At 41.4% G+C, this 26,012-nt stretch overlaps 1 protein-coding gene across 2 annotated transcripts in view; it reads right to left on the reverse strand.

The window, feature by feature from the left end:
• The window catches only part of Tmtc2 (transmembrane O-mannosyltransferase targeting cadherins 2), a 383,935-nt gene that overhangs the window by 209,180 nt on the left and 148,743 nt on the right, over positions 1-26,012 (reverse strand). For both annotated transcript variants that reach the window (XM_051139933.1, XM_051139935.1), the window contains exon 2: positions 13,250-13,820. In XM_051139933.1, coding sequence (XP_050995890.1) covers positions 13,250-13,820 — 571 coding nt within the window. The remainder of the gene's footprint in view (positions 1-13,249; positions 13,821-26,012) is intronic.

Raw genomic sequence — 26,012 nt, forward strand, 5'->3', positions numbered from 1 at the left:
CTCCTTCTCCAGCACCACGTCTGCCTGCACACTGCCATGCCCACTGCCATGATGATAATGGTCTGACCCTCTGAAACCGTAAGCCAGCCCCCAACTAAATATCTCTTCCCAGCACTACAACAGTGACTGAGACAGACTGGCTCCATAGGAGGCTGACTGCGTCGGAGCTGCGGACAGACAGAGCTAGGTGTAGCAGCGCAACTTGCAAACTCGGGAGTTCAAGCCAGCTTCACTGACATCAGGTGATGTAGTGAGCCTAAGCTACACGAGATCTTAGCTCAGGGAAAGGGAAAACAAAACAAAATACTAAACAGGAGCAGGAGCCTAGCCACCCTCAAAGGCTCACCCCGCCAGTGTCTCACCTTCCACAATCAGACCCCACCTCAAGAAGTTCACACACCTTTTCAGACTGGGTTGAAGATTGAAATTTATCATCCTGGGTCATGGTAAGAAATTATGCACAAAACGGACAAGCAAACGGAAATATTTTGCCTGTCTCTTCAAACTGGGAAAAGTAAACGTTCCGCATAATATGGAGTTTTTCATTTTATCGAACTTATGGAAATGAGGCCAAAGCATTCATACGCAAGCAAGGTGTAAGCTGACTACATTATGACACTTTTATTGATGCAGTTTCTTCTCCTGGAATGCACAACCCAACATATCCTTCCTCACACATATACAACGGAGGAACTACCTGGTAGCTATACAGTAAAAACCAAGAAACTGCTCTCAAACCGCCAGGTTCTTAATAATCAGGGAGTCATCAATTACAAATTAAAAAAAAATTAAAGCGTTTTCATTGTAAGAAGACAGACATTTATTTTGGGGGGAGTTGCATTTGTTTGATTTCTTCTCTTGGCATTTTGAGACAATGTCTTTCTATGCTGCCCAAGCTGGCTTCAAGCTTCCAGTGACTGTGCGGAGAGGTAGAGCTATAGCCGTGCGCCACAGCAGCCAAAGAGACTTTAAGAAGTATATTTAACACTCAGTGTTGATACTGCAAGTACCCAAAAATCCCCCCGTAAATCGGTGCCTGGTATGTGCATTCTGTGTAGCCACAGACTAAGAAAATGTTGGGTGTTTTTCTCTTTCTTCACTTACTGAAACTAACTCAGCGTTAACTTATTTTAATTTTCTGTCCTTCATTTTCTTCCTGTGCTCCCTGTTTCTTCCTGCCTGTCCTTGAGACTTAATGATATGGAAACAAAAACCATGTAACAAAACACAAGCGTCCCAGACTCGCCGTCATATCAAAGGCGATCATGAAGAAGATCAAGATCATTGCACCTTCTGTTCCTGACATGAAACAAAGAAACAACTAGAGAAAGTGGGGAGAGGAAATGTCCTTTGGAACGGAAACACTGACTTCACTAATCAAAGCTACAATTACTGAAGAAACACGGATCAAATTCTGAATTCGTGCTATTTTCCTAGATGCATGAGTTATAATCAGACCAACCAGAGCATACGGGAGCCATCTGGGCACTGCAACACTGTAAAGACACATGGAGAGCGGCAAGGGCACGCTGACCTTTCTGCCACAGCACCAACGCACACACTGGCACTACAAGGTGCTGGGTTTTGGTTTTGGTTTTTGTTGTTGTTGTTATTTTCTTTCTCTCTTTTGATTTCTCATTATACTTTCTTCAGAAAGGATACTGTGATTAACAGGTACCAAACCAGAATGCCTAAAGAAAAGATAAAACTGTAAAGCTCTCCACTATGTCACACGCCATACCGAATATAGCTATTAATGCATCCGATATAATAAGTTTATCAGCTCCTTTCCCATCATATATTTTAAGGACTCTCTTATATATTCATGACTCTGGCTTTCCATAGCTCAAATACGACTTGAGAAATCAACATTAAATTAGCATTTTCATTGTTCCAGGCACTTCCTAGATAATGACAATGGATTTCAAATTTCTGTAAAGCCAATCCTTTTTCTGTGAAACTGACAGTAGGCAGTGTGAGTAACCTGATAATCATGATATCCCTGTCAGTCAAATGGATTCCTCTGAGGCAGCAGGTTATCGAAAACTGAGCCGAATGATGTAATATGCATCCCAGACAGAGTGTTAGGAGAGCAGCGAAGAGGATTTCAATGAGATTCATTATTTATTCATCACAAGATCCAATTTGGGTGTCATTTTCACTGCAGACTTAACTGGTTGAAATTCAGCGCTGATAGAGTATTTATTCTGTAATGTAAAAAGGATGCTTTTAGTGTTTTTTTTCCCCCAGTCTTCCTGTTTGAAAGAGTCCAAAACAAAGAGGGATTTTGTGCCCCATGGTCATTCATAAGCAATATCTGAACACTGCTTGGCAGGGCTAGAAGAACAGACCAAGAAGAAAGCCCTTAAGGACACCCTGTTTTTCTCATTAGGAGCGGAGAACAATATGCCAAATACTTCTCAGTAAAAAGTAAAATAATACTAGTGGTCAGAAAATAAATGCCTGTGTAATGCTGAAGAATGAGGTATAGGCTATTATGGGACACTCACTGAATTAAAAAAAAAAAAAAAAAGCCTCAACTCCTGAGTCTAATCCTCAGTCTCATCTGAAAGGAACCCTTCCTTGAGTTTAGAGAAAGCACAGCCCAAGGGCAGAATGGAACTTGTTCATCCCAGACTCCTGTGGACTAAGCAAGGTTCACATGCACGCAAAACTTATAAAGCATCTTCCTACATTTGGGGAAGCATGGCATATTTAAAATGCCCTACACCATCACACACACTAGGTCTGAAACTACTTCATGCGGTCTGTCTCCCAACACACCCCTCAGTGTTGCCCTGCGAGTTTCCCTCCATAAGTTGCTCACACTGAGCCCTTTTCTCTGGCTTACTTCTCCTGCTCAAATTATTTCCTTTCCAGGAGGTATTATTTCTTGGTTGGAAAGCAACTTTCTCTTCTTCTATACTTCTCTGGCACTCCCAGCAACACTTTCGAGCATGAGTTTCAGTTAGCATTTACACGCACCACTTCTTATTGCACACTTCTTATTGCACACTTATTACACACTTCTTATTACATACTTCTTATTGCAGACTTATTACACACTTCTTATTACACACTTCTTATTGCACACTTCTTATTGCACACTTCTTATTGCACACTTCTTATTGCACACTTCTTATTGCACACTACTCCTTAAAGTCCTTAAAGGCCAACACTTTTATAACACCTTTGTATTCCCCACATCACCAAACATACTGCCTGCCACACAGATAAAATTCTCTTTCATAAGTAATTTGCGAATATATTCTGTCCCAAGGATTAAAACTTAATGGAAGTATTAGAGAAAGGTGCAAAGGTAGTCACTTCCCGAATTCAAATGACTCACCAGCTGAATCTAAAGGCATCTGGAAGACGGAATCATTTCGAGTCAGCTGAGCAAGGGAACCCACCTGCAGCAATGAAATGCCTTCCTAACCTTTGGCTTTCTGCATTGTAAACTATTTCTGAACCTTGACTTTATTTGTAGTATTATCTGGTTAGCAGTGTTGGCAGCTGTTAAGGTTTTGTTACCACAGGTCATGAATATTAAATGCAACAAGTACACTGGGAGAAAATCCAAATTTATTTGTAAGTGCATGACAAATAGCCCTGCAGCTTCAAGAAGGCTTAGGAAACACTGTGGCTACACTCTGGTTTTGTGCTATATCTGGATTCTCACAAAGTCAAGCATAAGGGAAAGAAAGTTGTAATTTGAAGTGGGGCTTTGAGTAGAGTTCCCAGATGTTGGCTGAGAAAAAATAAGCAGCCACTATGTCACCTTTCACTCAGTACAATTGAAATGATGAGCAGAACAAAATCACAGTGTGTATAGATATATAAGGGACAGCACCATGAATGATAATAGATCATACTGATGCCATTCCCAACACCTAATCAAAGACACACACACACACACACACACACACACACACACTGTCAACATGCAAATACCTACAGGTTCTGCATCTCTGGTCTTGTACTCTTCTATACACAAAAATGAAATGGTCAGGTGTGCAGGACAGCATGTAACACATGTAGCATTCATATGTAATAAACCCAGATCCTCTCATGGAATATAAACTCCCATCTCATGATAAACCTTAAATTCCTGGCCATGAGGTTAGTTAGTTAGATTTGTTCTCAACATACATCCAGAGCTTAGGTTGTAACAAAGACAAAGGTAAACTTTCTACACCATGGACAAACTCGGTCCTACACATGCTCTTCAGTGGTAAAAACAAAACTTATATCTAAAAATGACTCATTTTTCAAATGTCAGTATTTCCCATGTCCCATATAATAGCTTAGCCTTTTATCTTATTTACGTGAAATAAATGTAAAGATGATACCCCTTTTGGAAACAACTTTTACAAAACAAAACTAACCATGTATCTCCGTTAGGATTTCTATTTCTGTGATGAAGCACCATGACCAAAAAAGGAAGTTGGGGAGGAAAGAGTTTCTTCAGCTTACACTTCCTGTAGTCTATCACTGAAGGAAGCCAGGTCAGGAACTCAAAGAGAACAGGAACCTACAGGCTAGGAGTTGACCTGGAGGCCTTACAGGGGTGTGGCTTACTGACTTGCTCCTCCTGGCTGGCTCAATCTGCTTACCCGGGATCACCAGCCTAGGGATGACCCAGCCACATTAGCCTGGTCCTTCCCCCATTGATCACTAACAGAGAAAACACTAAATGCATCACAGGCTTGCCTACAGCCTTATCTTATGGAGATAGTTTCTCAATTGGGGCTCCCTCCCACACTCTATCCTGTGTCACCTTGACATAGAGTTAGCTGTCTATTTTAAGAAATTCTTTAAAATGCAGCTGAATTTGGTTTATTTTTCCAAATTATCTTGGGCTATTATTAGGATCCCACATGCCCCTTTTTATTTATTGTTCTTATATTTTCCACCTGTAACTAAGTGACGATGAAGCTAATGATGACGTGAAGGATGTTTCCGCATTAAAATAGTTCACAGATGTTAAATAAGCACAGAAAATGGCTCTGGGAAAGTAACAACTGATGCTGGCTAAGAAAAAGGCTGCTTTTGCTAATTTTATTAACTATACCTCTGGGGATATGGGAGGCTTTAAAAAAAATAGCGGGCAGATAAAAGTCTAGCATTTATTTGCATGGCCAATTTAAGTATATTCCAAGGCCCCCTGCCCTTTATTTTTGACCACAGAAAATGAAGTAAATGACAGTAACACAAGGAATGTTGAAACAGTCATTTAGGTTAAGTGGTCAAGAAAATTTATTTTCTGGCATGCATAGCTTCTACTCTTATTCCATATCCACTAATGTAGGAATCAAATCCTCATTGAGTACAAGTGAGCGCCTAATGCGAATTCATGTTAACAGCTCAACAAAATACTTTAAAAGACATGGCTTACTACAAAATAGAAAAAGGTCTTCACCAACTCTGCATCTGACAGAGGGCTGATTTCCAAAATATATAAAGAACTCAAGAAATTAAACAGCAACAAACCACACAACTCAACTAAAAGATAGCGTATAGAGCTAAACAGAGAATTCTCAACTGGGGAATCTTTAATGGCCGAGGAGCACTTAATGACATGTTCAACATCCTTCGTCATCAGGGAAATGCAAATCAAAACAACTCCAAGGTTGATTTCGTCTTACATTCATCATAATGGCTAAGATCAAAAACCCCAAGCTACAGCCCATGACCATGAGGACGTGGAGCCAGGGGACACTCCCTCCATTGCTGGTGGAGTGCACCCTTGTACAACCACTTTGGAAATCAATTTGGGGTTACTCAGAAAATTGGGAATAGTTCTACCTCAAGGCTCAGATATACCACTCCTGGGTATATACACAAAAGATACTCCACCATACCACAAGGACACTTGCTTAACTGTGTTCAAGCAGCTTTCCAGAAACTGGAAACAACCTATATGTCCCTTCAACTGAAGAATGGATAAAGAAAATATGGCACATTTACACAATGGAATACTACTCAGCCATTAAAAACAAGGAAATCATGAAATTTGCAGGCAAATGGATGGAACAAGGAGAGATGATCCTGAATGAGGTAACCCAGACCCAGCAAGACAAACATGGTATGTACTCATTTCTAAGTGGATTTTAGCCATAAAGTACAGTATAACCATATTACAATCAAGAGACCCAAAGAAGATAAGTAACTAGGAGAGTCCAAGGGAAGATGCTTGAATCTCACTCAGACTGGAAAATAAAATATCTAAGGTGGGTGGTAGGAGAAAACTGGGTGATAGAGGGATGGGAAAGGAAACAGGAGGGATCAAGTTCAGGGAGGAGAGTGGGAGAGGGAACTGGAATCAGTGGTGGGTAGCTCTGGGACAAACTAGAAATCTAGAACATTGGTAACACCCAAGAATCTAGGAGGGTGGCCCTAGCTAAGACTCCTAGCAATAGGGGATATAGAACCTAAAATAGTCACCCCCTGTAACCAGGTAAGGCTTCCAATGGAGGGGTAGGGACACCAATCCAGCCACTAAACCTTCAGCCCACAATTTTCCTGCCAATAAGAGATGCAGAGATAAAAAGGAAACAGAAAGTGAGGGAATGGCCAAAGACTGGCTCTGAGTCCCATACCAGGATAGAGAGCCCATGCCTGACACTATTAATAATATTCTGCTATACTTGCCATAAGTAGATTAGCGTAAGTGTCACATGAGTGGCCTCACCCAGCAGCTGATGAAAACAGATACAGAGCTCTCCAGCCAAACTAGGTAGAGCTAGGGGAATCTTACGGAAGAGGGAGAGGAGGGGTTGAAAGAACCAGATAGGTCAAGGGCACCACAAAAATACCTACAGAATTGACTAATGTGGGCCCATAGGGACTCACGGAGACTTAATCACCAACCAGAAAACATGCATGTGATGGACGAACCTAGGCTCCCTGCACAAATGTAACAGATGAACAGCTTGGTCCTCATGTGGGACCGCTAACAGCAGGAGCAAGGGCTGCCTCTGACTCTTGCCTGTCTTTGGAGCCCTTTCCCCCTAACTGGGTGGCCTTGTCTAGCCTCAATAGAAGATGAGGTACCTAGCCCTACTGCAACTTGATAGGTTGATACTCATGGGAGGTCTCCCCTTTCTGAGGAGAAAGGGAAAGGGGATGGGGACAAAGGAAGTAAGAGGTGAGGACTGGGGGGGAGAAGGAGGGATTCTGATATGGATATAAAGTAAATAAATAAGTTACTTAAAAGGTAAGGACCCACTATGTTCTAGGTACGACACAAGAGGACAGGGTAGCATAGCAGGTTCACAAATAGAACCCCACTGCTGACAACTAAGAATAATTTTTGTTCCTATATATTTCTCAAGATTTTATATTTAATAACTTCTGACAATTCCTCCTAACTACTGAATAAATTATAGTTTTCAACCATATTATTTCATAAATCACATTACTTCTCTCAGTAAGCATTTGTTAAATAATTTAAATGTGTTAAGATTTTTTAGTGCAGTAAGAACAGCGCCTGGCAGGTGGAACTTTTAGGTATTTATTTGTTAAACACTAAATATCTATAAATGCCAAGAACTCAAACACTTAAATGTGATATATCCTTTGCAAAACTGCAAAAACCAAATACATAATATGGTCAATCATCTTGTTTGTAGTGAGTTTTGGAGTCAAACTGACTAAACTCTGCTATCTTAACAATCTCTGTTTGACGCAATTTTTTTTCACTGGGAAGGGAGCTAACAGATGGCTTAGGTAACTGCACACGAGTGCACACTGAGGCCAGAGGACAACCTCAGGCAGCATTCTTCAGGAGTCTTCTACCAGATTTCTTGAGACAGGATCTCTCCCCATCCTGAAGCTTGCCAAGTAAGCTAGGCTGGGTGCCCGGCCACGAAAATCCACTATCCCCACAAGACGAACAACGAAGCCAACAGATCTGGGCCCAGAGGGACCTGCAGAAACTGATGCACCAACCAAGGACCATGCACGGAGAAGACCTAGAACCACTGCTCAGATGTAGCCGATAAGCCGTATAGTCGCCATGTGAGTCACATGATACAGGGAGTAGGGGCTGTCTCTGACAGGGACTCTGTTGCCCACTTGTTGATCATTTCCCCCTGTTGAGGCAGCCATGCCAGCCCACAGAGGAAGAGGATGCAGGCAGTCCAGGTGATACCTGATAGATTGGGTCAGAAGGTAGGGCAGGAGGACTCCCTGTTTCGAAGGACTAGGGAAAGGGAACAGAGGGGAGGAGTGAGGGAGGGTGGGATCAGGAGGGGACTACAGTCATGATGTAAAGTGAATAAATTAAGAATAAACAATTTTTTCAAAAAAAAAAAGAAATTAAAAAATGATTATTCTTCTGGATAAAACAGATATTGCAAGCATATCTCGAGACCCATGGGCTGTATACTCTCCAGGACAGTTACTGGATATGTCCAACATAAAATTACAAATGTACATTTTTGTGTGCAATTTCTTTTTTGTCACTGGATTGCCTGGTTCTACAACATGATTTCTAAAGTTGGCAACATTGTGCTTCAATGTCAAAAAGTCAGGCAGGCCCATAATCCTTTTCAATCATTTCCTTCCAAAGAGACTCTTCTCAGGAAGCATAGAAATCTATGTGTCTCAAGGTTATCATTTGTCACAGCCGTCTTAATACAATCTATGGGCATAGCTCATATCTATCGCAAAGCTCACAGCCATGACACTCTAGTTGAACATGGGTACTTTCATCTGTATACTCCAGCCTGAGTGGATTGCTAACATCATGTATCAACCATCAAGCCACAGGATAAGATAGAGGATGACAGTGCCTATCACTGTTTCCTATTTCTCTGCAGCTGATGTATTAGACGCCTCCTAAAAGTGGGCACTCCAGCTCATGCTGAGCACCTCAGTGTCCATCACAACCGCTGTACAAACTGTGGCTGCCTTAACTACCAGAGAAAGAGACTTATCAAGGAGCAAGGCCAAGGTTACCAATCCATTGCTTGTGAGCAAAGATTCTGTATCATTTCCCTTTTACTGTGCTGTCTCCTGACTTTGCACCGGGTTGCTTATCTTCTGCCTTTCACTACTGGGCAAAGGTCACAGTCTTGAAACCATGCATTCTGGTCCCAGTGACTTGGTCATTCTCTGGGTGACTGAAGAACCAGCCCGCACCTATTTTAGGCTTAAAAGCCATCTGACAGTAAAGAAAAACTAAGTTCTTTCCTGTTTATGATTAAATCTCTGTTTCTCAAGGGTGGGGCTATGCCCCACCTGTAACCTTTTACTGCCTGTTCTAGGAATGACACACATATCTTCATTTCAAAAGCTGTTTATATACATTTTACAACCTTACCTTTGTTTCATAAGGTTATTGACTATCTCTGACTACCTTGTTAGGTCTGCCGTGTTATGCCCACCTTACACCATGTCTTTGTTTTGAGAGACCATACAGGTCTGCCTTGTTATGCTTGTTTGGTTCCTGTGATCCCACTTATTTTGCCTACGAAATTCCCTATTTGCAAGCCGCCTACCCATGAGCTATAAAAGCCTTGTCTTCCTCACATCCAAAGCTGACCTCTCAAGGCCTGCCTTAGTGAGAGGCAGCCCATATACACAAATTAAAAAAAAAAAAAAGCTTGCTTTAATTAATTGCTTGCTTTAATTAATTTGGCCATGATGAGCTGAGCCTATGGTATTTCTCCTCCCATCTTTGAGATTAACAGTGACCTTCACCTCTGCTGAAAATACTCGGGCATGGTAAAATTATTTCTTTTCTTCCTTGTAAATAAAAAGAATCCATTATCCCAAGCTCCACATTAAAGTCACTGGCCCAAAAGCTAACAATGACAGAAAGAGCTTAAACAGAAAGGCCTAAAATAAAATCGTAACTATAATCAGATAAGGGGTCTTGCTGCCACCACCACACCCACTGCTGCTGGTGCTTGGCCTGGAAACAGAGGTTGCCAACAGTCCTGGTGAGCATCACCAAGGAGCAGTCGTGAAGGGAACTGTGTCTGCGAACACTGATCAGCTGAGGACTGCAGTGAGGTGGAGCTGTGGGAATGTGGTGAGTCCAGACACTAATGACCTTAACCCTGGCTAGCTTTAGCCTCCTGAACAGATAGATCACCTCAAGATAGGAATTAATGTCCTCTATCTAACAGATGAAAGCATTCAGAATCTGCTAGTTCCCACCAACCCAAGAGCTAAAAATGTCATCGGACATCACCCGAAGCCTATAGGAGGGACTCTCTTACCTTTCTGTAACCCACCTCTGATGTTTGTGTCAAACTACCAACAGAGCTTCGTGATTTATGGATCTATTTGTTTTGATAATGCAAACAGTTAATGAAACTGCTTCCGCGCTGGAACACTGCATCTGGGGTAACTTAAATCTCTGTTCACCGGATGTGGGCCCCTTCAAATTTGGCTCCGGAGGTGGGAGCTGTGTTTTGTGTGTCCATGGTACACAATTCAAAAACAACCCAAGACCCTACACCATCAAAACTATGAAGTCTTTCCCCAAACCATGGGGACCTCACTCTCTAAGGAACTCCTCTGTTGGGGGCCATTTCATTTCTCTTAAGGAGCAGTTGCATACCATGAGCCTGCCAGAAGAAAGAGAGAAAGCTCAGATGAAGTCTAATGCTACATAAGTGAATAATTTTCTATGTATGTCACAATTATTGTCTAGAATATTCTTAAAATAAGGAACTATACAGTAAGCAACCCTACCCTTGAAAATACACTAAGAAAACTGAAAATTTCTCTGAAGAGAACTTTAAAGGTCCTAAAAGCGAGCCGTCCTGGATTAACATATTAAAATCACAAGCTAGTGAAATAGAAACTGTGCTTCCCAGGCTAGCAGCAGGAGGTCCTGAAGCTACAGAACCTGTGTCCTCAAAGAGGTTACCACCTCCATAAAAGCACTATGAAATGTCTTGTTCTTTTTGAAATCCAGTACAACAAGAAGGTTTGTTATTGTTGATGATATCATATTAGAAACTAAACAAAACACACACAAAAGAATTAGTCTCTGTAATGCCCCTTGAAAGAATACACAGGATTTGAAATTGAGAGCTCAACTTGTATGCCATATGTTATTTTCTAGCATCAAACTCGATGCAGAATTTTTTTTTTTAAAGTGACAACATTTAATTGAAATCACAAAAGAACTTCATAAAAGCCTTCATTCTTTAGTTTAAAGTGAAAGAGTTATGGTCCCCTCAGGGCACAAACAAAGCAATGACCTCTCTCATTGCCTACTAAGTAGAATATATATTATATATATATTTATATTACATATATTATGGATGATATTCAATAAATAAGAATAGGGCTGAGAAGATGGCTCAGTGGCTTATTTAGTGTTCAATTTTGAGAACTATAGTAGAGGTTCCCCTTATGCCTGGAACTATATGCCAGCTCCTACCCCTTCTACTGGCCTCTGCAAGCTCACAGGCACAGGTGCCCACACAGATGAACCATAGGAACAGTTTTCGAGTTTCTTAGACTGTGGCCTTTGACCCACAATGTGAGGGTTGCTACAAGCTCGACAGGAGGGAAGTCTCTGGATGCACAGCGGCCAAAACTTACTTCCAATTTATACACAGAGAAAACACAGTGACACCACTCACTTGTGTTACGTCACGTCACCAGTGTCGGCCCTTGTGACTTCAAGTATACAACATACACACATCACCCTATACAAAGAACACTGCCAGAGACATCTCAGCTCAAACCCGAGACTACTCTGTGGAATTGCAGTGTGCTCACTCTACATACAAAGTTTTTATTGGTCTATCGCTCTTTCAAAAATATAATAGTTTGATTATAAAAACAAAAAAAGAAAAAAGAAAAAAAAACCTACTAAAATTTTTCTACAGGCATTCTTCTGCACACAGAATACTCCCTTAATATGTATACCTTTGGACTGTATAGTGTTAGAATGTTTGATTTTTTTAAAATGTTGTTTGAGCTACTAGGAGGAATTTCATTTAAAAAAAAAGTGGTAAGAACTTTGGCATGGTGTTGGAAGAGAATCTAATAATGCGTGAAGAGGTCTTAAACATATTTCTTTCATTTTGTGCTACATATTTATATAAAGCAGTGTATTTTTGTTTTTCCTTTGTTTTTGAGACAGGCTTTCTCTGCATAGTCCTAGCTATCCTGGAACTTGCACTGTAGACCAGGCTAGCCTTGAACTCAGTGATCTATCTGCCTCTGTCTCCCAGTGCTGGAATTAATGGCATGCATCACAACACCCCGCTACTTACCATTAACAGTAACCTCAACTAATCAAACAAATCTGAAAAACAGTGAAGATGCTGTGCGCTCTATCCATCTACACTGTGTATAAAAATCAACTAGCACATCCATCTTATTCCTACACAAGCTCACTCATCGTGAACAAATGGTAAATACCTGCATGCTGAAGAACTGTTTGTAAACAAATTTATAGTTCATTGTCTGTGAATGTTTGAAATATACATGTATTTATGTACCTATTTAGGCGGAGTCCCGTAACCAAGCCCTACGAGAAAAAAATGCGTGGTCTCTCTAAGTATATGGTGATCTCAAATCCTGCCATAACCTTGGAACAACATTATATTTGAAATCCCTAAGGGGATACACAAACATTAAGGCTGGAAGCAGAGGTCTTAATTGGCCTCAGGGTACAACTTACAATAAACACTATGTGTTTGTCTCTTCTATTATAATACACTAAAAACAAAGAAAAAGTGAACGTGACTCATTATTTAAGCATCTGACTTCCTAGTGCTACAGAGGAGGATGTTTTCAAAAGTCAGGAACAGTCATATTAGCACATAACAAGGGTTCCCCCCCCCGCCCCCACCTCCATGGAGTCCAGCATCCAGCTCAGTCATCAGCTGTGTTATTTTTACAAATACACACCACAGCCAATTACTGGATTATACTGACCTTGGCAAAAAGACAGAAAGAAGATGAAAAAAAAAAAAAAAAAAGTGAAACCAGTAAAAGATGCATGCACTTTACAAGGCCCAATTATTCTCCTCCTGCCTTAGAAATCACGGGAAGAGAGTTCAGAAACCTCAGAAATAAAACAAGCAGTGATGGAAGCCTTGGTTGGTAAAGAAAGGTCAAAAAGTGCACTCTACTTAAGGGACGATCAAAAGGAACTCATCTGGAATTCTGCTTGAAGAAGAGCAAATCTGTTCTTTTAAATGGTGGCAAAGGACCAAGCATGTAGATGACCCAGTAACGCAACGCTCCAGGGGCAACGATCACTTACTTTGTAAATCGTAGGTAAGATCTGATTCATTTTCAGCCCGTGGAAGACAAAGACATCATAAACGGCTGAAACGGCCAGGACTGTCACCCCTTGCTCCTTCCACAGCATGCTGCATCCAGCGCACAGTCCGGTGCCCAGGAACCAGCCCCAAGTTCTGGCCGAGCAGCCTCTTGTAGAACAGTGCTTGATGTAGCAGAGCAAGGAAAGCAGAAAGAAGAGGCTAGCACCCACGTCTGCCCGTCCCACGATGCCCGCCACTGCCTCCGTGTGAATGGGGTGAGACGCGAACAGCAAGCCGGCCATGAAAGTCCAGTATCCATCGCCGAGGAGGACCTTGGAGAGGCGTGTGAAGAGGCCGGTGACGGCCGCATGCAACAGGACATTGACAAGGTGATAGCTCCAGGGATTCAGGCCTCCAATCGCATGATTCAGTCGAAAAGAAAGAGTGCAGAGTGGCCGGTAGGACTTGTGGCTACCACTGTGGGTTAGAAGCGTGCCCCAGAAATCATTGTAGAAAATGTGTGTCCATGGGGTTTCTGGGAGCAGGTCCTGATTAGTCTTGATAGCACGGCTGAAAAACAAAATGCAATAAAAAAGCAACTGTAAGATACCGAAAGGAAAGAAGGAAGGAAGGAAGAAAACTGAAATGGATGGAATACTGTTTTCTTCAAAGACTTGTGCTTTACGGTAAAATTCCCTGTACTACACAGAAGTTGAACCCAGAGCATCCCCTTAACGCCTGCTAAAGGCTACTGGGATGACTGCTTTGCTATCCTGGGAGGGTTGCCTCTTGATAAGTGGTCTTTGAAGAACAAATAAGAACAAACGCTCTATGGGTATTTTTAGCCTCCTGTGGTGGCTCCCAAACAATTGTTCTGAAACCCTTGTGGAACTCTGGTTGTTGGAAGGTGCATGAGATGGTGTCCGAGATGGCCCTGGTGCTTGCTCCTCTACCTATGTATCTAGATCCAGGATTGGTGCCTCCTCAAAATGTAAAGAGACAGGCACCAGGCCCCAGAGTGGTGGTCCTCATTACCCACATATCACCTAAGCATCAGGGTAAAAGATGGCTGTGATGGAGCAGGACTAGGTGAGAAGGCAGAGATGCCATACACGGATATGGTGGACAACTGTGCCCATGCTGCTGATCTGCAGATCACAAAGGAGCTATGGCCAAGAGAGCTGGACAGATGAGATACGATGGCTCTTCACCTACCTGGGTGTGCCCGCCTGCCTTCATTTATACTAACAGTCTTCCACAGTTCTGCACTCTCACAGGCACTGCTATCGCCTGTAAAATCCTAATGGCACTTCATTGTCACCTGACTTGAGTGTATTGCCAGGATTATATGCCTCATACTTCCATGTGAAAGTCAGAAGGAAGGACCTACTGTTTACTGGGGACATGCTGTCTGTCAAGCAGTCTTGGTCCCCTTGGCTACATCTTCTCATTTTAACTTTGGAACAACACTGACAAAATCTTGACATCTCTCAGGTGAAAAAAATTATAGCTGAGAAAGATTAAACTAGCAATCGATTCAAAGTCAAGGTGTTCAGAATAGTAGCATAAAGTATCATGGTTTGTGCTATTTTCTTGATTCTGAGTTTCCCCAAAATGTAATCCACATACCACTAGGAACACCGAAGTAGCTATAAAGATTTTAAAATGTTAATGGTTATCATTGCTTTAATGTCTATTTAAAAGAACCTGTAATAAATAATCCCATCAATGGAAGGTGATAGAAATCCTTGTTCAGAATGACACTGGTGAAACTTTTGATGTAATGCTATTAAATAATCAAATGTGTGTTTTATTCAGAATATCCAGAGGGTAGGTATGTGGTTAAAAAAACAGAGAGGAGAAAGGACTCATCCAAGAAAGGGGAAATACACTATAATGTTATAAAGGGATAATGGGAAAGTAGAATAGGGTTAAATGGGAGGAGGATAGGAGGACAGGGCAAAGGAGGGACTATGGGGAGGGGTAGCTAACACGAAAGGCCTTTGGGATGCTTTATCAAGACCTACTACTGTAGAAGCTTCTTAAAGCATGTGCATACATAAAAGAAACTTGAACGGAGTTAATAAAATAGCAGAGACAGTGGCCCAACTAGACATTGTATGCTACTAAGTGAAGGCCCAAACACCAGGAATGGCTTGCATCTCTTTGAGTCATTGGCCAAAAGGTTCCCATAGCTCTCTCCTGCCCCTCCAAACATCACATGCTACTGCCAATGCTATTAGGTAGCCTCCACAACCTGATGGTAAAACCCAGTTGCTGAAGACACTACATACTGACAGCATCAATTTTGGGGAAATAGAACTGGTGCTCAACCAGAAGCTCTGACCCTACTGACCAGCATTCATAGTGCTGGAAAATACTTTGCATGCTACACAGGGAGAAAACGAATCACCATCAACCTCACCCAGTCATGAACCCTGATAGCTACAATAGTTATCTACTTGCAAGATAAATGTACTGGTACTGTGGTGACAGAAATGTTATGGAAGTAACCAACCACCTTTTACTTGGAATTAAGGTGTGCTCCATAAGATGAAATGCATACCTGACAGTCACTACTAATGAGGCCAAGAACCTTAGCATGCACAGAGCCTTCACTAGTTCAAGATGGACAAAATTCCAGCCGGATAAAAGAAAGTAAGCACAACCAGGAAGTAATTCTCAACTGAGAGATGCTGAGAGAGGGAAAATCAGTTGGTTTTTTTTTTTTTTCCAGTAGAGCGACACTGTGTATCAACCAGAATCCAGGGCAGGTCCTGAGCTCAGGAGTAGCTGTCCATGTCTTTGTGTATGTGCGTGTGTGTGCGTGTGTGTATGTCTGTGTGGTGTTGATTTTTTTCTGTTTTGTTTTGACTTAGTTTTTAAAAGAGAAAAAACATGAAGTTAGGTAGTTAGTGGGAAGGGTCTGGGAGGATCTGGGGAGAAGAGAATATGACGAAAAAATATTATGTATCTTTAATTTTTTTGTTCAAAAGTATATTAATAGTCATTATCCCTAAGAGGATAGAACTCAAATGTTGAAAATGGCATGTAAATAAATGATTCTGCTTAGCAGTTTCCTCTTCTGTGCTGCTATAATTCTTGCTTGACAAGGAGACATCTGGATTGCTTTGTAACCCCGGGGCACCTACTCGCTAATCAGAGTACTACAGAGGTCCCTGAGTTAGAAGACAGGAAGGCTGTGAGGCTTCAAAACTGTAGAACCCTCAATTAGTCCCATATCAGGGCAGTTTGGGCATCTTAGAGGCTGATGAACACATGATAGGAAGCCAGCCTAAAGCCGCGGCCCTCCCACTCTTTCCACTTCTGCTGTCTGTTGTGAGTTCAAAAGATCCTTCACATGACTATTTCAAAAGGCAACATTGGAAAGACCATGGATTAAAAGGCAGTGGTCCTGGGTCCCAATTCTGTAATTTCCTAGGTAACTTAAAAAAAAAAAAAAAACCATGAAAACACAACAAATAAAAAAAGAAAGAAAGAAAGCACAAAAAATATCCAAAGAGATTAAGAATCTCATCCTGAGGAGTACAGCTAAGAGAGACAGGAGAATGAGCATTCCATGGGGCAGAGATGGTTAATGTTTAACTGTGTCTCTAACTGGCTCTCCAATAAACCTCTCTGCACTTCTGTTTCTATGATATACTTTTTCAGTGAAACCACTTAGTGATCTCTTGTAATTTTTCATTCATCTTCAACATAGAGAAGCAGAGGTCATTGCTTTATAGACACAGGATCATCATAGCGATGCTAGTACAAGTGACACCTCTTCACTATTAGCTGTTTTATTACACAAGGATCAAAGCAAAGTCTTTTTTTTTAAGTCCACCATAAAGCTTAATAGACCAGTGAATTCTGAAATCAGGTATATGTGGGTTTTAGAGTAAGAAGAGGTTATCATCTGCGCACAGTGGCATCTGTGATCCCAGCACTCTGGAAGGCAGAGGCAGGTGGATCATTTGTAAGTTCAAGGCCAGTCTGGTCTACAAAGTGAGTCTAGGATAGCCAAGGCTACACAAAGACACTCTGTCTTGAAAACAAAAAACAACAAAAAGGAGGCTATCAGTTATTGATAGTTATCTACTCTCTGCCCATCACTGTACTGCTAGTCCTTTACGTATATTATCTATTAGAACTAATTAATGTTTCTAGATGCTCAGCATAAAGACCAATCTGTAAAAAACTATGCTTTAAAATTGCACAACAGAAATAGTTCCATGTTCCCCCAGCCCATAGGCTTTTCCTCTTTCGTTTTAATATGATGTTTTGAGGTGGAAGCATGGCTCTCTCTCGCATATTTCCTTGAATGTTATATATGGTCATGTGACCAACTTTCATTGCTACCAGAAAGCATCTTAGAAAGAGGAGTTTAATCTCCTCTCACCCAAACTCTTGCTTCTGCAATATGGATGTGACCACTGAGTTGCAGCAGACACCATGGCTCAGAATAGAAGTTGCACACAGCCAAGCCAAGTAGCCAGAGCCTTCTCTGACAATAACTGGCTGTAATGGTTATTGTCAGAAGTTAGCTGTCCCATTCTCTAAGACTACATTGCTATTTCTTCTATGAGTCTGTGAGTGTTAACTAGCAGCAGCAGCTGATCCTAGACACAGCAAAAGCCTTTGTTAATGGAAGACCGACGACATCACAGTTGTTTGATTTTCCATTTTGATTTTTCAAGTCTCCGTGTATTGACTGTATATTAAATGAATTTCCATATAAATTGGCTTTTAAAATATTAGAAACAGATGTTTTTTTTTTTTTCCTGGATCCATTAAATTAAAACACCCTGCTATGACATTCATCAAGAATCTAACCCAGAAGTAATTGCTTAAGACTTGATGGGTTATAATTAAAATTTAAAAGAAATATGAAAAACTGACATACTGCCAAACAGTGTTGTCAGAGACTGCAGATTTCAAGTCATTCAGAATGAAACTCGACTGCCTTATGCTAGACATTAACCTCAACAACGACAGGCCTCTCTCTAGTATCAATTCAGAACCACTGAAGTGTCCATGTCAGAGCCTCGGAGCTCAGGGCAAAGCATCCTGGGATATGGTCTTTGGAGACACAGTGAGGAAAGCTGGGAACTACATTACTGAAGATATTGCTTCGCCCTCACGATGGATGGTCCAAGAAGGATGGAAAATAGTCTTCCCTGACCCAGTTATTCTATAGTCAGGGAATAACTGTTCATGGAACACTATAAAACCTTTCTGAGGAAAAAAATAAAACCCATAAACAAAAACAAAAACCAAGCAACTTGAAAAAAAATCTGTCCAAAGCAGCTGCAAGTTCTTTTCATGATAGCAACAAACCCAGTACCATGCAGCAAGCAGGAATAAACTGCATCTACCCCTCACAAAGCAAGGATTTCAGAACAAGAAATAAGATTAGCAAGTCTTAAGCTTTCACTGGGGGGAAAAAAAAAGACCTCTGAAGCACGGCAACAAATTATTCTCTTGAATGAAAAAGAAAGGCAAAGGGCAAACAGTGTCAATAAAGCAAAACGGAAGTACAAGAACATACCTCACCTTTGTGTAGAACATACTAGATTGAGGGAGACATGTGCGTGATGAGATTCTTTACTGTGTGTTATCAGCCTAAGCAGGACTTTTCTTTAAACCATGAACAATATGACAAAAGATTATAGAATATTATAAAACTGCACTGGGCTTTAATATATAAGTCATGTCACACATGTGAGTCAGTGATAAGAGCTGCATTATGACACCATCCACAATTGCATTAGGGAAGACAGACCAAAGGGGCCTTAATAGACTCTCAATGATCTTCAGGCAGGATGAGGAGTAGTCATTTGACACTAAGCAAAAGAGATTTTGATCCATTTGCATTTTCTCCCATGAGTCCAAAATAGAAACACTGAAAATGGCTTCTGCTGGGTCACAGCTAATGAAGCACCTTAACACAAAACAGAATTGCATGCCGGTCTGACTCCTGAGGTCGCTTGCACAAGCCGCTATTAGAAAACTCATAAAGGTATTAAAGAGTCAGGAAATTTTCCATCTGCAGAAAAGTAGCGGGTGGGGCACGGGAGGGTCACAGCACCATAAGGAGAAGAGAGGCACCTGTATTCAAAATTCCCAAAAGAGCACAGGACCAAGAGATTACCTTTTGAAGCAAAAACATCCAGTCTCTCTGGTTTGCAGAGAGCTCTTAACCTGCTTCCAGTTTTGTTCATCTGTGGCTCTCTGCTTTTGCCGCCTTGTGAATTTTATTTTTTCTTTAGGAAATGTTGACACTGCCATAAAGCTGATGGATGGTGTGTCACTCAACTGTTGGTGAGTATGGGCTTGCACCACTGTTTCTCTCACCTGCTGACCTTCTCAGTGGCAAGTGCCGTCACAAGTGAGGACCATTAGTCCTTCTAGGCAGAATGATGCTTCAGCCAGCAAAGGTAGAATATTCTGCCACTGTTCTGTTGAAATGTAAGTAAAGGCCAAGTCTTGAAGCAGGGAGCGGGGAGGAAATGACAACAACTCTGCAGCAGGTTAAAATTGCCTTACAAATGAAAAAAAGAAATAGAATAGAATAGAAAAGAAAAGAAAAGAAACAAATAGCCAGCTTTAGCGGTATGCAAACAGATGTGTATCCATGCTGAAGCAAGGCAATGTGATAGGAAACGGGAGAAAATGATTCCAGAGATGCATCTCAGTGGCAGAGCACATGCACACCATGCATAAGGCATCGGGTTAGATTCCATGATGAAGATGAGAGAGGAGTGGGGAGATGAGAAGGATATTCTGGATCTGAGCGCACGCTCATTGACTGAAAAGGGTAGCACAGGGTACCTTCATTTCTTGGTCCCTTGGTATTCTCCTTTGTAAGCTAAAGATAGCTGTACTTGCCTTGTCAGGTCACCATGAGGAATGAGCAAACTACACACTATGTGCACCACAATGTGTTACATATAGCACAAACAAATGGCAGGTGTACATGCACCCCAGCATGTATGTGTAAAGCATGTACTTGTGACACATGTGTGTGATACAATATACATACACATCTGCAGGAACACATACTGTGTGTTAGCTGTTGTCATCACAACCACCACCTATCCTAACAATTAAACCCCTGATCCTAGTAACGATATAAACAATGCTTCCTTCACCACTTACTATATTCTGACTCTTTAAATTTTGAGGATAGTAGTGGTGGGTGTTTCAACTTGATGAGTTGGTGAGATGCCTCAGCAGGTAAAAGCACTTGATGCACAGACCTGTCTGCCTGAGCGAGCTCCCAGGATCCCATGGCGGAAGAAGAGAACCTGCCTCCCAAATGTTGTACTCTGCCCTACAAGCGCACACCCCATAACATTCAAATGTACCTATACTCCTGCACACATCGTGTACCCACATTTACACTGTACAGAGGTCAGAGGGCAATTCTAGGAAGTTGCCCCCACATGTTCCCCTTTGTTTTTGAGACAGTGTCTCTCTTATTATTGCTTGGCTTGGGAGGGCTGGTTTTTGTCTGTGCTTTCCTCCATGTATGGCAAGCCAGTTGGCCAGCAAGCTTCCCGGGAATTGGCCTGTCTTCGCTCCCGTTTTCCCAGATGAACACTGGGATTGGCGATGCATGCTACAGAGGTCCCAGAGATTAAATTCAGCTCATCAGGCTTTTTCCCACTGAGCCATCTCTGGAGCCTCAAGATGCTGTGCTTCTTACTGCCCACGCCTATGTGGCATAAGTGATAGAATCCTGACTTCTCAACTAACACCAAGTCTATCGCCTTTACTTCCTGATGTACACATGGAAGGTAAGAACAACCCTTCTCAGCAAGGTCCTGGTGAAAACCACATCAGGCGATGTGCTGACGTGCGTTTATGTGTAACAGAATGTTTAACTTTGATGTGTAACGCTTGCTGTTTTTGCAGTCCCCTCCTTGCTAGTACAAGTGCCTTGTTATTTCCTTTACAGAACAGATCCTATTTCCTTTCAGTTCTTATAGACTAGGTCAACTCTACCCTCATGACCTGAAGAAAGGTCTTGGAATTCTGTCCTTTGGTGTACTGTAGCTCTCCGTCTCCACCCCTGATCAGACACCTGAAGGAAAAGTACACTAAACAACCAGAAATCAAGATGGTACTGATAATCCATTAAGAAAGGGCATCTTACTTTAAATGGGAGGATACAAGGGATGGGATAAACATTGAGATGTAACAAGAATAAATTAATAAAAAAAAAAAAAACTTCAAAAAAAAAAAAAAAGAATGAGATGCAATTCTAGGGTTGCTTAAAGGCAGCGTCGGTCTGAGAGTGAGGCCACCTTACGTTATCAGAAGCCAGAGCAAACAGAAAAGGGGCGCTTGCTGGCATAGTTGGATCCCACTGTGCTTAAAGCCAACAAATGCACCTTCCTCGCAGAGACGTTAGGCTAACACATGCGATCATTAGTGCTCAGCCTTACACATTTCTCATCTAACGGAGCGTTTGCTCTTTCTGTACCTGATATTTAGTAAGACTGAATGCAGACAGAATTTCCCCACAAACCATCCCCCACCCTTCCTGGTCCCCACACAGAGTACTACCATTACTCCAACATTTGGCTGGAAGTTTTGCACAAGGGTCCTTCTCTCTTTGCCCATCCAGCTTTCTTTAACTTGTTTAAGGATATTTTGAAGCTTTTCACCGTACCAGAAAATCCCTTGAAGCCACCTTTTGTCCTTTTCCTACCATCCTCATTCGGGAGCACATCACTCCCCACTCACGCTGTTCAGCATGCTTACCAGAACCGCATGGCCACTTGCATCCTTCCTTCATTAGGCTGTAGGCCTCCTCAGCAAAGAAAAGATGTCTTTTCTCTCAGTGACTAATGTATCTTAGGTATGCAATAAATATTGTTAAACTGAACTCAATAGCTATATGCCTGCTGCCTGCTTTCTCACATTGGTCCACTATACATGCTAGAAGCAAAAAAAAAAAGACTTCCAGAAATATAACAATAACTCTACCTTCATGCCCCAGATATCCTTTATCATGCCCAATATTGTTCCACAAAAAGAAATAAAACAAAAACAAATAACAACAAACCCTCACAGCCAGCACTGGGGACCTCCTAACTCAATCTCTTATTACGTCAAAACAAACATCCCAATAGTAATCAATGTCCCCAGCATATTTTCCTTGGCTCAAACCATTTCTTGTCTCCTAGGCCACATGAATTGTTTTCCTCTAATCATTACATCTTCCCAAATACGTGTCACTGCACCACTATAGCACGCTAACTTGGAAACTACATGAAAGCACTTCCTACTTACTGTGGCTGAATGCATTTGCATTTGACTTTGGGAACTGAGGCAGTCCCATCAATAATACTGACTTCTTATGACAAGTACCAAGGGTCTTAAACGAGATGATATAAGACATGTTTCAGAAGGAACAGGGAGGGATGTGTGTGTGTATTGAGAGTAGCACACAGGTGTGTTTAATATTACCCTTTCCGTTCCCAATAGAACATCACTGTCCAATAAAAAAAGATTGATTCTGTCACGGAAAGTATACATCTGCCTGATTATTCATCTACTTGGTAATGGACTAGGTACTGTAAAGGGTAAAACATGTAGAACACTGGGCAAAATAGTAAAAAATTCCTGACTTCAAGTAATATTCAGCCCAATAGAGGAAGCAAATAAATGTATGAGGGGTTTCACAGCAGTGTGATAAATCCTCCTCTAAGAAAAAATACTAACAGCTATGGTAGAACATAAAACAAACCCATCCCATTTCAGGAGGTTGGAAATGTGCAGCAGGAAGGCAAGCCTCCACCGTGTCAGGAGGTCAAGGAAGCAGTGGCGGGAGCTGGGGGCATGCTGCCAGGACAGCAGTCAGAATTTCCAAAGCCTTCATAATGGGAGAATGTGTGACAAGTTTGAAAAGGTAACAAGGAAGACTGGGACAACAGAGGTAACTGCCACTACCTCCTCTGGTTGCGCTCTCCCCAGTGACCCCCAGTAACTTTTATGTGTGATTCACTTTCCTTCTTGGAATACCTTTATCTCCTCCAAAATACTGTTAACTCCCGAGAAACAGAAAATATGTCCCATTCACATTTTAGGAGGTAACACACAGCAGGTATCCAAGACATATCTGAAAAACTGAATTCTAATTAGGGATGACTAATATGAGATGCTTCATTCACCTTTTTAGAAAAATTCTAAATTGTTTTAAGTGTGTAGGGAATTATCACTTTCATCTAAAAGTAGTTCACTCACTCTGAGCACTAACCCCTGCTCACACAATGATAATTAACTGTGAAAAACCATCAGGTTAATTGGTTTACCTAAATGTCTTTGGCACTCATTTGCCACTTAACCTATAATCCCTTCATTAAAGCCCCTCTTTAGGGATAAGCCATTATATTTAGAAAGCTCCAGTTAATATGCAAATGCTTGCTGAATAGGGTAGGGGAATGAGGAAAAATGCTATAACATCTTGGTCCTGTCTCAATTTGAGGATAGTGACGTATTTCAGAATCAAAGAGAACAAGGACATTTTCAAAAAGGGTACTCTACTGCCTGGGCAGCAACGTCTTGAGGTCCAGGGACAATGAAAGGCACTAGAATCAGGCTGTCATTTATCATTATACCCGGAACTGCTTGCTCGTTTGCTTCTTGATCCCCTCCAACTAGACTGTAAACCTGTCAAGGTCAGAAATGATAACTTCACAAGCAGCTACCACTTAATAAATTCTCACCATCTTGCTGTCTGGGAGAAAGGTCACAAGATGTGAGAAAGAGAGCCTGTTTCCCAGTTAAACACGAAAGGCACAAAGCCCATGTCTGTTTACCGCAAAGGTAGAGCTTACAACCCAAGGAGTAGTTTTTTAGCAAATTCTTCTTCCGTTCCTTTGAGGGCTTTGGTCATAAGCCATTAAGAGACATTTACGAGGTGGAAGCACACACAGGGCTCTCCTACCCCCACCACACAATCCAGCAAAACTGGGAAAGAAAATCCATTTAAAGATGGCGCAGGCTGTGACTGAATTGAAACCCAAGTTGTTAAACATTAGCCTCCCAGAGCTAAGTCAACTCTGTCCTCATCCCAAAAATAGTTTCCCTACACTCTTTCTTCTTAGATGAAAAAAAGGGCAGCAGAAGAATCTCTACTAAATATTTTTGAGGACTCCTTAATTCTCCAGATAAAACAAGGGTGTCATTTCAAATTTTCTACAATAGTTACCTAAAAAGTTTTAACTGTCCCTGGCATGGAATAATTCGTGCAAAGGGAAGATGATCATTTAAGTTGAAACTGCAGCTACCTAAAGATGTTTCTAAATGTTATTTACATGGAAACTATTTAACAAGATTAAACTAAAGCTAACATCAGGAAGACATCAGGAATACTGTCCTCCAGAAATTTAATCCCACTGATTAAAGAAGCCTCAGCTCAAATATTATCTCCTGAACATCTTGAAATATTTTCTTACTGCTTTGAAATTTATATGATAAAGAGTATTTCCTATTTAATTACTTGGTCACTATATGCATATTACACCTTCCTAATTTATCATGAGAAGGTATACTCATCTCTTTTCCAGTGTTGTGAACCGATTCAGCCCTAATTAAAAGCTTTAAAATTATCCTGCTAATTTTCAAGAAACTGGTAACTACTTTGAAGAGGCACTTTGGAATGTTCTCATTATCAAATCAAGTAAAAGAATCATTTCGGTATACAAGTTTATGGCCATCATAAATTTGTCAGTAGATTTTCATCTATAAAAAATATGGGAGGCCAGGCATGTGGTACCCACCTGTATTTTAGTATGTGAAAGCCTCTGCCAAAAGAATCACAAGTCTGAGCTCAGCCTGGCCTGCCACTCTGTAGCCCAGGCTGGCCTTGAACTCATTGTTATCTCAATTCTTCCTCTTAAGTAGCTGGGTCTACAGGTTATGTAGCATGAGCAGTGGTAAATATTTTATGTTTGATTTACTTGATTTGACATACCATAGTGTGTTTCCATTACAAATGGCTTTTGAACTTTTTTTTTTTTTAATATATTGCAATAATTACCAAGAAAGCAAAGAAACAAACAAAATGAGTTCAACTCCATACTTGTAATTTTTCTAACTTAAAAGTAGTATAGTTTGGGCATGATAGCATAAGCTTAATTCTACTGTTCTGAGGAGGCCAAGAGAGCAAAAGTTAGAGGCCACAAACAAAATGCTGTCTCAAAATCCCTGTGTATGGGTAGGGCGGGAAGGGGTCTTGGTGTGTGTTTAACTCCCTCAGAAATAGTTACTGCTTTCTCTCAGGCACTAGATTCTAAGACGGAATGAACATGTAACCATCTCTGTAGCATCTCTGTTCTGAGCACAGCCTTGTTCTCTGAACCTGTGAGGAAGACAGGAAGATTGTCTTTGTACACAGGTTTTGAGGCATCCAAGTACACCCCAAGCAAGCGTGCATAGACTGCTGAGAGAAAGCCCCTCCCACCTACAATCCTGAATTTGTACACATTAAGGTGCCGCTCATTTTGAGAATAGATATATGAACATAGTACTAAATGCCACAATCCGACAAGGATAGTATTGCTTTCTTTTAAAGAGTCGCCATCCTTGAGAAGTGTTCCTGGTCCTCACACCACAGGAGAAGCGGAAAAATGCCTGCTGGCTAGGGTCAGGCTCAAGAGACTCCCACCCTAAACCCAGCCAGATCATGAAAATTGGAGAATGTTACTAAAAAAAAAAAAAAAAAAATGAAAAGCCCTTTTAAAAAGC

Source organism: Acomys russatus, chromosome 31, assembly GCF_903995435.1.
Source record: "Acomys russatus chromosome 31, mAcoRus1.1, whole genome shotgun sequence".
Lineage (NCBI taxonomy): Eukaryota > Metazoa > Chordata > Mammalia > Rodentia > Muridae > Acomys > Acomys russatus.